Consider the following 12751-nt stretch of genomic DNA (forward strand, 5'->3'; position numbering starts at 1 on the left):
CAGGGGTAGAGTTCCTGCAAGGGTAGAGGGGGTAGAGTTCCTGCAGGGGTAGAGGGGGTAGAGTTCCTGCAGGGGTAGAGTTCCTGCAGGGATAGAGTTCCTGCAGGGGTAGAGTTCCTGCAGGGGTAGAGGGGGAAGAGTTCCTGCAGGGGTAGAGTTCCTGCAGGGATAGAGGGGGTAGAGTTCCTGCAGGGGTAGAGGGGGTAGAGTTCCTGCAGGGGTAGAGTTCCTGCAGGGGTAGAGTTCCTGCAGGGGTAGAGGGGGTAGAGTTCCTACAGGGGTAGAGTTCCTGCAGGGGTAGAGGGGGTAGAGTTCCTACAGGGGTAGAGTTCCTGCAGGGGTAGAGTTCCTGCAGGGATAGAGGGGGTAGAGTTCCTGCAGGGGTAGAGGGGGTAGAGTTCCTGCAGGGGTAGAGGGGGAAGAGTTCCTACAGGGGTAGAGTTCCTGCAGGGGTAGAGGGGGTAGAGTTCCTACAGGGGTAGAGTTTCTGCAGGGGTAGAGTTCCTGCAGGGGTAGAGTTCCTGCAGGGATAGAGGGGGTAGAGTTCCTGCAGGGGTAGAGGGGGTAGAGTTCCTGCAGGGGTAGAGGGGGTAGAGTTCCTGCAGGGGTAGAGGGGGTAGAGTTCCTGCAGGGGTAGAGTTCCTGCAGGGGTAGAGTTCCTACAGGGGTAGAGGGGGTAGAGTTCCTGCAGGGGTAGAGTTCCTGCAGGGGTAGAGGGGGTAGAGTTCCTACAGGGGTAGAGTTCCTGCAGGGGTAGAGTTCCTGCAGGGGTAGAGGGGGGTAGAGTTCCTACAGGGGTAGAGTTCCTGCAGGGGTAGAGTTCCTACAGGGGTAGAGGGGGTAGAGTTCCTGCAGGGGTAGAGTTCCTGCAGGGGTAGAGGGGGTAGAGTTCCTGCAGGGGTAGAGTTCCTGCAGGGGTAGAGGGGGTAGAGTTCCTGCAGGGGTAGAGTTCCTACAGGGGTAGAGGGGGTAGAGTTCCTGCAGGGGTAGAGTTCCTGCAGGGGTAGAGGGGGTAGAGTTCCTGCAGGGGTAGAGTTCCTGCAGGGGTAGAGGGGGTAGAGTTCCTGCAGGGGTAGAGTTCCTACAGGGGTAGAGGGGGTAGAGTTCCTGCAGGGGTAGAGTTCCTGCAGGGGTAGAGGGGGTAGAGTTCCTGCAGGGGTAGAGTTCCCGCAGGGGTAGAGTTCCTGCAGGGGTAGAGTTCCTGCAGGGATAGAGGGGGTAGAGTTCCTGCAGGGGTAGAGGGGGTAGAGTTCCTGCAGGGGTAGAGGGGGTAGAGTTCCTGCAGGGGTAGAGTTCCTGCAGGGATAGAGGGGGTAGAGTTCCTGCAGGGGTAGAGGGGGTAGAGTTCCTGCAGGGGTAGAGTTCCCGCAGGGGTAGAGTTCCTGCAGGGGTAGAGTTCCTGCAGGGATAGAGGGGGTAGAGTTCCTGCAGGGGTAGAGGGGGTAGAGTTCCTGCAGGGATAGAGGGGGTAGAGTTCCTGCAGGGATAGAGGGGGTAGAGTTCCTGCAGGGTAGAGGGGGTAGAGTTCCTGCAGGGTAAGGAGGGTTAGATTGAATGCTTCTTTTAATGCCATTAAGAAGGAAATTTAAACTAAATGTATGTGCAATCTTTTCGCTCTTCTGGACTTGCGTGTAAACGTGTTTCTTATATTTTAATTGAAACAGAGAAAAGCCTACTTATAACATGTTGATTAGGTGGAATTGTTCCTCTGGAAATGAATGAATACAGATGTCAGTATTGGAGCAAAAAACCTTTAAAAAAGTACAAAAAAAGTGCTCGAGTAAATCTCCTTTTCAGCACTGGTTCTGGAGGTATTTAAAAGAATCCCAGTGGGGAGAACATCTGAAATGATTATGAAAACATATTGCAGCATACATGAATCAGTGAAATATTACACAATAAAAGCATTGTTACCCTCCCTGCATACACTTTAAAATACATAATCATAAAACTGAAATTATTTCAGGGTAAAATGGAAAACGTGTAAAACACATGAAAAGTAACGGGAATTTGCTACGACTTTTCAGCTTTTAAAAGTCTTAAAATCCTCCTTTTACAATCTTTAAAACTCTGAATAATCAAACTGAACTGATTTAAGGTTTCAATAATAAAAATACTGTAAAACACACGTAACATCTGAACTTCAACTGAACTATTAAAGGTGAATTTTGTGCTTTTAAAAGCCTTTAAATCCTCCTTTAACGATCTGTTCTCAATCTGATTTACAGTCATGGCCGAGTAGGTCGACACATACCAGGAATTTGTCTTGGTGTTATGGTGCATACAGAGACACAGTGAAAGAAAAGAAAAACAACCAAAAAAACATTCAGACTTGAAACGTATTTACAGGAAATCTGGGTACTCCAAAAGACTAAGTGCAGTATACTATTGCAAAGTACTCATACATAATGAAATCAAATCACACGTGTGCAGTGTGGATATGGAAGTGCAAGAGAGGTGAAAGATACTGAATAATCAAACTGAACAGATTTAAGGTTAAATAAGAGAAACGTGTAGACACACATGAAACAGTTTTGACACAAACTGAACGATAGAGAACTCTCCAGGACTTTTGTGCTTTTGAGAGACTGAAGACCTCCTTTTACGCTCTTTCAAATACCAAATAATCAAACTGAAACACACATACAGGTTAGAACTCAAACTGAACTATTAAAGGTGAATTTCTTAGGACTCTTGTGCTTTTAAATCCTCCCTTTAAATTCTGGCTAATCAACCTGAAAGCACTTAATGAACTCTGAAATGCTTTTAACCACTAACACGTTCATTTCTAAATTGCACGGCCCACATCTCTCTCTCTCTCTACAGCTATATTCATGGAATGCGTAAGTCCTTCTTCTCCAGAGCTGCATGAAGAGGTATTTAAAATGGGATATTTTAAACAGCTTTAACCCTCTGCTCTATGTGTGCTGTCTGATGGCGTCGATCCAGTCCGTCTTCTGCTGCTGCGTCGGAGCCTGGATGAAGTAGTGCGTGTCCTCCTGAGTGATGATCTTGAACAGGTTGCCCTGGATGTTTCCCTTCACGCCTGCATGGGAGGAAACATCCCAGTCAATCAAAAACAAAGTGCAGTTACAACAAAATAGGAGAAGCCAAATGTCTTTATGTCTGTTAAGATAAGATAAGGAACCACAAAGACCTTCATTCCTATTACTCATCCTATGACTGACTTGAATAAAACGCAGACAGTGACTCACCTGAGGGAACTCCGTTATCTCCCAGCGAGGAAACGAGACACGCTCTCAGAGAGAAGCCGCCCACGGGACTGATGTCATCCTGGAGACAGAAGGACATCATGCAAGACAGGAGTCAGAGAAATACACAGTCACGAGTTATGAGCCGCAGCTGGGTGAGGATTGAAAACATAAAATATAACAATAAGTATTATTATTATAGACCTTCAAACTGAATTAAATAAAACAGAACCAATTAAAAAATACATATGATTAGGTTTTATCAGTTCATTGATTTCTGTAGTTAATTGCTCCGCCCTCACCCTGGTGGGGTCGTAGTAATGGAGGTACGCCGGCTCTGAGCGCAGAACGAACAGACGCACCTTCCAGTTCTTCCTCCTGTGGCCCTGAGGGTGCAGACAGAGGACCATTATTATTTAACGTTTTAACTCAGTGCTCCTTACACATATAACAGCATCATCCACTCAAGAAAATATGAATAAAATAAAGGATAACGTGTAAAAAGAAGTCCTATTTCCATGAGCTATTTCTAATTCTTACTACACACACTGCTATTTTATGTTGATGATATTTGCATCTCATTGTAAACATTTGTTATCCGTCTGCTGTCATTCGGTCCCTCTACCCATCTACCTACCTACCTATACCTCACTATCTGCCTGCCTGCCTGCCTGCCTGCCTGTCTGTCTGTCTGCCTGCCTGTCTGTCTGTCTGCCTGCCTACCTACCTATCTGCCTGCCTGCCTGTCTGTCTGTCTGCCTGCCTACCTACCTATCTGCCTGCCTGCCTGCCTGCCTGCCTGTCTGTCTGTCTGTCTGCCTGCCTGCCTGTCTGTCTGTCTGTCTGTCTGTCTGTATATAGCAGCTTAATCAAAAATGCTTTCCACCATTAAAATAAACGGTCCTTTGTTGATCAGTTGCTCACCGTGCATCACCGTGAGTTATTAGAGAAAACAACATTGGAGGAACGTGAGAAAGACTACCTTTTATTCCTGGATTGAATTTGTCTGGCTGTTGCTTTATAACGAGGCCTAGTGACAGTGCGTACCTGTTTGAGTAGAAATCCTCTCTTGATCACTTTCCCACCGAGCTCCACTGCAGACCGAGACGTCTCCGCCTTCACGCTGCCTCTCTTCTTCAAGCTGTCGGACTGCGATTCAACACGGATTAAATATGAATAATCTGTCTCCAAATGTGTAGGTATTCTCATCACAGAGACTCCCCGGTACTCACGAAGCTGTACAGGGCGGTGGAGTCGTCCATGAACTGCTCGGTGAGGCCGGCGGTGCGCAGGGCCTCCACGCTCTTCAGGCCGACGGGCCACAGGAAGCCCTCCTCCTGCAGGGCGGAGGCCAGCGTCAAAGCCTCCACCCGGGTCAGAGCCAGCTGCGTGAACACCAGCCAGTCAACCACCGCCGAACCTGCAGGAGCATCAGCGTTACACACCGGGGTCAGGAGCCGAGGTCACTGCAGCCTCTCTGTGCCGTCCCACAGGCCATGAGAATTGGTCATTTAAAAGAGGATGTAGTAAAGGCGTACCTGAGAAGCAGTTGCTGTACGTGCTGCCGTGCTCCAGGTGGGTCCCCATCTTGATTCCACTGTGCACGTCATTCATGGACTCCAGCACTTTGCTATAAAGACACAGATCATCATAAACATGGCACTGATGAGACACTGAAACCAACAGAGTCTCTGAAAGCCTCACATCATATTGATGTCGTGCAGCTGGGGTCCGGTAGTAGTAGCTTGCAGGTCTGGCCCCTTCACACCTTCGGGCCCCCGCAGTTTGTCCACGGCGGCGCTGATATCTCCCGCCCAGTCGTCCCTCTCCTCCCGGGAACAAGCCTCCAGGAAGTGGTCCACGCCATTCTTTGTCCGCAGCTTGATCACCAGCTGGAAACAGAGACACAGAGAGGAGGTTTGTAGAGGAAGAGTCTGGCCAAGAAGAGGAAGGCAAATCGTTCGTCAGAGTTCAGGTCCGGACAAAACCGTATCCTGAGGCGATGCAGGGAGAGTTTGAAGTGGTGGAGACGCACCTCACTGTGGTTTCTAACATGATCACATACACAAAGGAAAACTCTGGATTGCTTCTGAAACACACGTGTAATCTCACAAATTCAAATGTGTTTATAGATTATTTTAGAACAGTTTGAAGAAGTTATGGACCAATTTATTCAAACACATTCATTATTTTGAATATCATTTATTTCCTTAAGTTTAATGAATGAAGTTAAGGAGGGGAGTTCTAATGAAGGGACAAACTGGAAATGTGTCATATTGAACGATCTGAGTCTGGATGAACTCACCGGTCGGTTTTCATAATCCAGGAACGGAGAAGTGATCTCACACTCCTTCAGGAGGATCTTCCCTCGCTGGCAGGAGTCTCTCTTTCCTCCGTCGTATTTATAATACAGCAGCTTCTCCGGCGTCAACACGAACCAGCGCGGCTTCCAGTTGTGGACGAGATGACCCTGTGATGAGGTCATCAACACAGGGTTCAAATCTCAGCCAATCAGAGGGGGGAGAAGTACTCAGGTATTTAGTAAAAGTAGAAGTACTCAGGTCTTTAGTGAAAGTAGAAGTACTCAGGTCTTTAGTAAAAGTAGAAGTACTCAGGTCTTTAGTAAAAGTAGAAGTACTCAGGTCTTTAGTAAAAGTAGAAGTACTCAGGTCTTTAGTAAAAGTAGAAGTACTCAGGTCTTTAGTAAAAGTAGAAGTACTCAGGTCTTTAGTAAAAGTAGAAGTACTCAGGTCTTTAGTAAAAGTAGAAGTACTCAGGTCTTTAGTAAAAGTAGAAGTACTCAGGTCTTTAGTAAAAGTAGAAGTACTCAGGTCTTTAGTGAAAGTAGAAGTACTCAGGTCTTGAGTAAAAGTAGAAGTACTCAGGTCTTTAGTAAAAGTAGAAGTACTCAGGTCTTTAGTGAAAGTAGAAGTACTCTGATCTTGTACTTGAGTAAAGTAGAAGTACTCAGGTCTTGTACTTGAGTAAAGTAGAAGTACTCAGATCTTGTACTTGAGTAAAGTAGAAGTACTCAGGTCTTGTACTTGAGTAAAGTAGAAGTACTCAGGTCTTGTACTTGAGTAAAGTAGAAGGTACTCAGATCTTGTACTTGAGTAAAGTAGAAGTACTCAGGTCTTGTACTTGAGTAAAGTAGAAGTACTCAGATCTTGTACTTGAGTAAAGTAGAAGTACTCAGATCTTGTACTTGAGTAAAGTAGAAGTACTCAGGTCTTGTACTTGAGTAAAGTAGAAGTACTCAGATCTTGTACTTGAGTAAAGTAGAAGTACTCAGGTCTTGTACTTGAGTAAAGTAGAGGTACTCAGATCTTGTACTTGAGTAAAGTAGAAGTACTCAGGTCTTGTACTTGAGTAAAGTAGAAGTACTCAGATCTTGTACTTGAGTAAAGTAGAAGTACTCAGATCTTGTACTTGAGTAAAGTAGAGGTACTCAGATCTTGTACTTGAGTAAAGTAGAAGTACTCAGGTCTTGTACTTGAGTAAAGTAGAAGTACTCAGATCTTGTACTTGAGTAAAGTAGAAGTACTCAGATCTTGTACTTGAGTAAAGTAGAAGTACTCAGGTCTTGTACTTGAGTAAAGTAGAAGTACTCAGATCTTGTACTTGAGTAAAGTAGAAGTACTCAGGTCTTGTACTTGAGTAAAGTAGAAGTACTCAGGTCTTGTTCTTGAGTAAAGTAGAAGTACTCAGGTCTTGTACTTGAGTAAAGTAGAAGTACTCAGATCTTGTACTTGAGTAAAGTAGAAGTACCAGAGTGTAGGAATACTCTGTCACAGTAAAAGTATTCTAAATGTTCCTCCAGTGAAAGTAGAAAGTACTCTCCTCTAAATGTACTTAAAGTAGCGACAGTAAAAGTAGTCATTGTCTGATTGGTCCATTTCAGAATAATATCTCTGATATGTTTTATAATGATTGATCATTAAAGTGTTCTCAGAGCTGGTAAAGGTGCAGCTAGTTTGAATGGCTTTGTATACTGCAGGGTAGCTGCTGGATTTACTGCAGGTGAACTACAGTCTGATTTAAGGGGGATTATATTTACCATCAGTAATCCTAATCTGCTAAGTAATTAAAGGTGCTAAATAAATATAGTGACAGTATTTATTATATGAATTATTTTAGAGGTAAAGTCTCACCCTCTTCACGAGGAATCCCTCTCTCAGCGTTGTGTTCTTCTTTCCTGTCTCCATTCTGTTCAGGGATCTTGGGAATGAGCCTGTTCCTGCCTGCTCACCTTTATGAGTGTTTTCTTGATAGGTGCGTCACCCTGTTCACACCCTGACACACACACACACACACACACACACACACACACACACACACACACACACACACACACACACACACACACACACACACACACACACACACACACACACACACACACACACACACACACACACGTCGAATAACTCCTGTCACTGCTGTAAGATATCACATGAGGGCGGCAGAGGATCTGCTCAAACCGGAGTTAAGATAAAAGATGTTCTATTATTGATGTGTTTTTATTTTCTATATATTCTAAATAATTTACTTCTCTCTTACAGCTTTAATTTTAAATGTTTATTATTCAATTTGGTAAAATAAATCATATTTTATGATCTCAAAGTATTTGATTCTAATGTTTCTTCTTTTAATTTTTTGTAAAATTAGCTTTAATTATAATTGGTATTAATATATATATATATATGTTTAGTATATAAATACTAAACTCACTAAAGGATATTTCATTTCTTTCTATATAAAATGTTAAATACAATTATATTTATAACAATTTATATAATATAGGGATGTCATAAATGTTAATACAGAACAATGAATAATATGTATGAAGTTTAAAAAAGGAAACATTTACCTTAAAAATGCACCTTTACACACGGAGCAGCAGCCTTGGCTCTAATTTACATGGTGTGTGTTTTGGTTAAAAAAAGCCAAATCTCCGAAGGACTTTTCCCCTCCAGTTCCAGTAAGTGAGTAATTCAGATCCAGGAAACAACTTTTTAAATCTCTTTTTGATGAGAAACCAGCAGCTGGCGGAAGATGGGCCCCCCAGGAGGAGGTAGAATCAGTTAATGAGAATGATGCGGACGGAGACCCTGAGGGGCTCTGAACCTGCAGCCACATGAGGCCCTGCTGGTAATCATCCTCTGAAACTTCAAGAGGAAGATAAAGGATGTATTTCTAATCTGTTCTTTGACTGGAGAAGTCAAATTGGGAGCATTTGGATCAACATTTATCCTCAAGTATCGTAACCCAGCAATAACTGGTTTTCAGCGGAGACAGGCTGGGGGTATTCTCATCCCTGTAGTGTGGTTTATAGGTTTCAGTGCATGTAAATGGTCTGCAGACGTAAAAGTAAAGAGGTTTTCAACATTAAAGCATGGAGACATGTCACAGTAGAGACTCTACATACAGCAGGAGAGGACTCTTTAAAGTAGAGACACTACATACTGATATACACCTGAACATCAGCAGGAGAGGACTCTTTAAAGTAGAGACTCTACATACTGATATACACCTGAACATCAGCAGGAGAGGACTCTTTAAAGTAGAGACTCTACATACTGATATACACCTGAACATCAGCAGGAGAGGACTCTTTAAAGTAGAGACACTACATACTGATATACACCTGAACATCAGCAGGAGAGGACTCTTTAAAGTAGAGACTCTACATACTGATATACACCTGAACATCAGCAGGAGAGGACTCTTTAAAGTAGAGACTCTACATACTGATATACACCTGAACATCAGCAGGAGAGGACTCTTTAAAGTAGAGACACTACATACTGATATACACCTGAACATCAGCAGGAGAGGACTCTTTAAAGTAGAGACTCTACATACTGATATACACCTGAACATCAGCAGGAGAGGACTCTTTAAAGTAGAGACACTACATACTGATATACACCTGAACATCAGCAGGAGAGGACTCTTTAAAGTAGAGACTCTACATACTGATATACACCTGAACATCAGCAGGAGAGGACTCTTTAAAGTAGAGACACTACATACTGATATACACCTGAACATCAGCAGGAGAGGACTCTTTAAAGTAGAGACTCTACATACTGATATACACCTGAACATCAGCAGGAGAGGACTCTTTAAAGTAGAGATGCTACATACTGATATACACCTGAACATCAGCAGGAGAGGACTCTTTAAAGTAGAGACTCTACATACTGATATACACCTGAACATCAGCAGGAGAGGACTCTTTAAAGTAGAGACACTACATACTGATATACACCTGAACATCAGCAGGAGAGGACTCTTTAAAGTAGAGACGCTACATACTGATATACACCTGAACATCAGCAGGAGAGGACTCTTTAAAGTAGAGACGCTACATACTGATATACACCTGAACATCAGCAGGAGAGGACTCTTTAAAGTAGAGACACTACATACTGATATACACCTGAACATCAGCAGGAGAGGACTCTTTAAAGTAGAGACTCTACATACTGATATACACCTGAATATCAGCAGGAGAGGACTCTTTAAAGTAGAGACACTACATACTGATATACACCTGAACATCAGCAGGAGAGGACTCTTTAAAGTAGAGACTCTACATACTGATATACACCTGAACATCAGCAGGAGAGGACTCTTTAAAGTAGAGACACTACATACGGATATACACCTGAACATCAGCAGGAGAGGACTCTTTAAAGTAGAGACACTACATACTGATATACACCTGAACATCAGCAGGAGAGGACTCTTTAAAGTAGAGACACTACATACGGATATACACCTGAACATCAGCAGGAGAGGACTCTTTAAAGTAGAGACTCTACATACTGATATACACCTGAACATCAGCAGGAGAGGACTCTTTAAAGTAGAGACACACTGATACACAGCTATAAAATGAGTAGGGCCTCCTTAATTTAAAAAGATGGTACAAGAAGCATCAATTGTGTGAATGGACATTTGTTGGAGCATGCAGGAGAAATTCGGTTGCACGATACATGATCAATACGTTGCATGCCTAAATATTGTTCTCTTTGAATCTGCAAGATTTCTATTTGAACCCTCACAGTCCTGCAGGAAAATGCTCTACAGGATTTAGGAGTGATATCTTGTTTTTATTTCCCTGCAAGGACTTTTTTTTGCAGCCGGTTTTAATAAGCTCAGAGGTTCATATATCATTTAATAACCCTTTGAGTGAAATCCAGAGTAGTCCCTGTAAACGCTGCATTGTGTCTCCCAGGTGAAGGATCGTGCACAGGAAAGCACGGCAACATGAGACAGGAGGAATGTGCAGCAGACTGAGCGTGGCAACCGACCGAAAGGGAGAGGAATCTGTTCAGCACGTAGAGGAAGAAAAACCCGAATCCTGTTTGTGACTCTCAGCTCAAAGTCAAGCACACACTCCTCGGACGGCTGAGCGTGAGGTCGACTCACCGGCTGAAGGTGTGTCTGGAAATGCCCTCTGTGTAACATTAACCATGAATCAAACATTAATTACTTAATTACTTACTGTATAAATAAGGATGATGGTGTTTTGGCACGCCAGGATGTGAAGGGCTATGACGCAGGCCGGCCGTCCTGGTCACACACTTTGAGTGCAAACACTTTCTAGACTCTGTTTTCTTGGTCCACAGACTTATTGTTCACAGGGTGTGTGTTTGTGTGTCCACGTCTACAGCTGGATACACACAGCTCAGGCTTTATGAGACGGAGAGGGAGACAGGATTCCCATCTGGGGTTAAAGTCCTGGGGGTTTTAGTCCCTAGGAGTACATTATTTACAGGCAAAAGAAAATGACTAAAACCTCAAACTTAACACGTTTCCTCTAATTTGAAAAATAAAAACACAACAATTAAAGAAATGTAACTTCTTTACGCAGAACCTTTGATTATTATGGTTATTATTTAACGGCAGTGCATTTAAAAACAAGTCTCTTTGTATAAAAGCACTAAATGAAATGCACTGCAGTGTCAGCACCTATAACTGGATGCTTCTTTATGTTTCCTAGCTTTAAAAATGCGGCTACTTATTTTTTTGCCTTGCATGTTTGGGAACGTCCCTCTGTAGGGAACAGGGATTTTAGTCTTTGCAGACCATTTACATGCACTTAAACCTATATAACACAACAGGAGAGGGAAAACCCCAAACAGCATGATAGCATCGCACTCAACACGTGGACACATTGTGTAGAAATGAATCCTCAAATTGCTTCTTTTTTTTGGCACAAATCTCCTTTCTGCTCTAGTTGCCCCCATACCAAAGGGACATTAATTGTTCTAGAGGTTGAAACTGAACAACAGGACGTTCAGGAGTCAGATTCTCTCGCTGTTTGCTTTGAGATTTCTTCAAGAAAGACTGACGTGGTTTAAAGAGTGCTTTATGGCTGTTGACCTGCAGTCTTCAACAGGAGCGGCAGACTGTGTGTAATGCACAAAGACCCTGACCTGTTGACCTTCCACAAACGAGACATTACAAACCACTGGCTATCGTTCGCATGTCGCTGAAAATCACAGACATTTAGCAATTTCTCCCAAATATCACCTCCAACCTTACATCCCTCTAATAATAAACACACACACTTTGTATTTCCAAATAACTCCTACTTTTAATCGCTACATTAATACATACAAAAATTGAAGCGCTTTTATCAGCCGGTCTGAAACGGCTGTGTACAAAATGTGTGGGGAAAATTACATTTCTGCAATATTGCAACTTGTGGCTTATTTTGGACAAAGCAGAGGATGAAATGAAGTGGATCTCTCTCTGAAAGCTAGGGACGAAAAGGTGGAGACGTATGCATCATGTAATGTCCGTTTGTTGACAATAATAAAAATATCTCTAACTTATCCTGAAAGAAGGGTCTCAATTTCAGTATAACATTAACTAGTTTCACTTTACGGGGACTCTCTCTTCTTGTAAACTTTCTATCATTAATAAGGCCACTCAAACAGCACGTCACAACACAGCGTTATATTTACAGCTAAGTGCAAAGCGTTTGGATTTGTTGTCAGTAAGGCGGACGCTCTACTGTTTCTTAAAAGACACAAAAAAAATATGTAAGTTTTTCTACTTTTACAGTAATTACACTTTGTTCAAAGCCCTTATTTCCACCCGGGCTCAGAGCCACTCAGTATTTACAGTATGCGTCACGTCTGAAGTTTGGAAAGACGACGTTGGAGGAGATGATAGAGGAGATGATAGAGGAGATGTTAGAGGAGATGTTAGAGGAGATGATAGAGGAGATGATAGAGGAGATGATAGAGGAGATGATAGAGGAGATGATAGAGGAGATGTTAGAGGAGATGTTAGAGGAGATGATAGAGGAGATGATAGAGGAGATGATAGAGGAGATGATAGAGGAGATGTTAGAGGAGATGATAGAGGAGATGTTAGAAGAGATGTTAGAGGAGATGATAGAGGAGATGTTAGAGGAGATGATAGAGGAGATGTTAGAGGAGATGATAGAGGAGATGTTAGAGGAGATGATAGAGGAGATGTTAGAGGAGATGATAGAGGAGATGTTAGAAGAGATG

General features: G+C 43.0%; 1 protein-coding gene across 2 annotated transcripts; it reads right to left on the bottom strand.

The window, feature by feature from the left end:
* Nucleotides 1–1737: 1737 nt before the first annotated feature.
* On the bottom strand, nucleotides 1738–7563 carry plek2 (pleckstrin 2). Of its 2 annotated transcripts, XM_063908280.1 has the most exons (9): nucleotides 7364–7516; nucleotides 5518–5682; nucleotides 4917–5104; nucleotides 4751–4842; nucleotides 4445–4632; nucleotides 4260–4361; nucleotides 3515–3598; nucleotides 3216–3294; nucleotides 1738–3046 (listed from the first exon to the last, which is right to left on the bottom strand). In XM_063908280.1, exons 1-9 carry the CDS (start codon nucleotides 7415–7417, stop codon nucleotides 2919–2921), a joined length of 1080 nt encoding a protein of 359 aa, XP_063764350.1. In that variant the 5' UTR covers nucleotides 7418–7516; the 3' UTR covers nucleotides 1738–2918. The 2 variants fall into 2 exon arrangements, with proteins under 2 accessions (XP_063764350.1, XP_063764351.1); XM_063908281.1 differs by lacking the exon at nucleotides 1738–3046 and having other exon boundaries at nucleotides 3229–3363; nucleotides 7364–7563.
* Between the last annotated feature and the right edge of the window lie 5188 nt (nucleotides 7564–12751).

This window comes from Eleginops maclovinus, chromosome 19 (assembly GCF_036324505.1).
Source record: "Eleginops maclovinus isolate JMC-PN-2008 ecotype Puerto Natales chromosome 19, JC_Emac_rtc_rv5, whole genome shotgun sequence".
NCBI classification, from domain to species: Eukaryota; Metazoa; Chordata; class Actinopteri; order Perciformes; family Eleginopidae; genus Eleginops; species Eleginops maclovinus.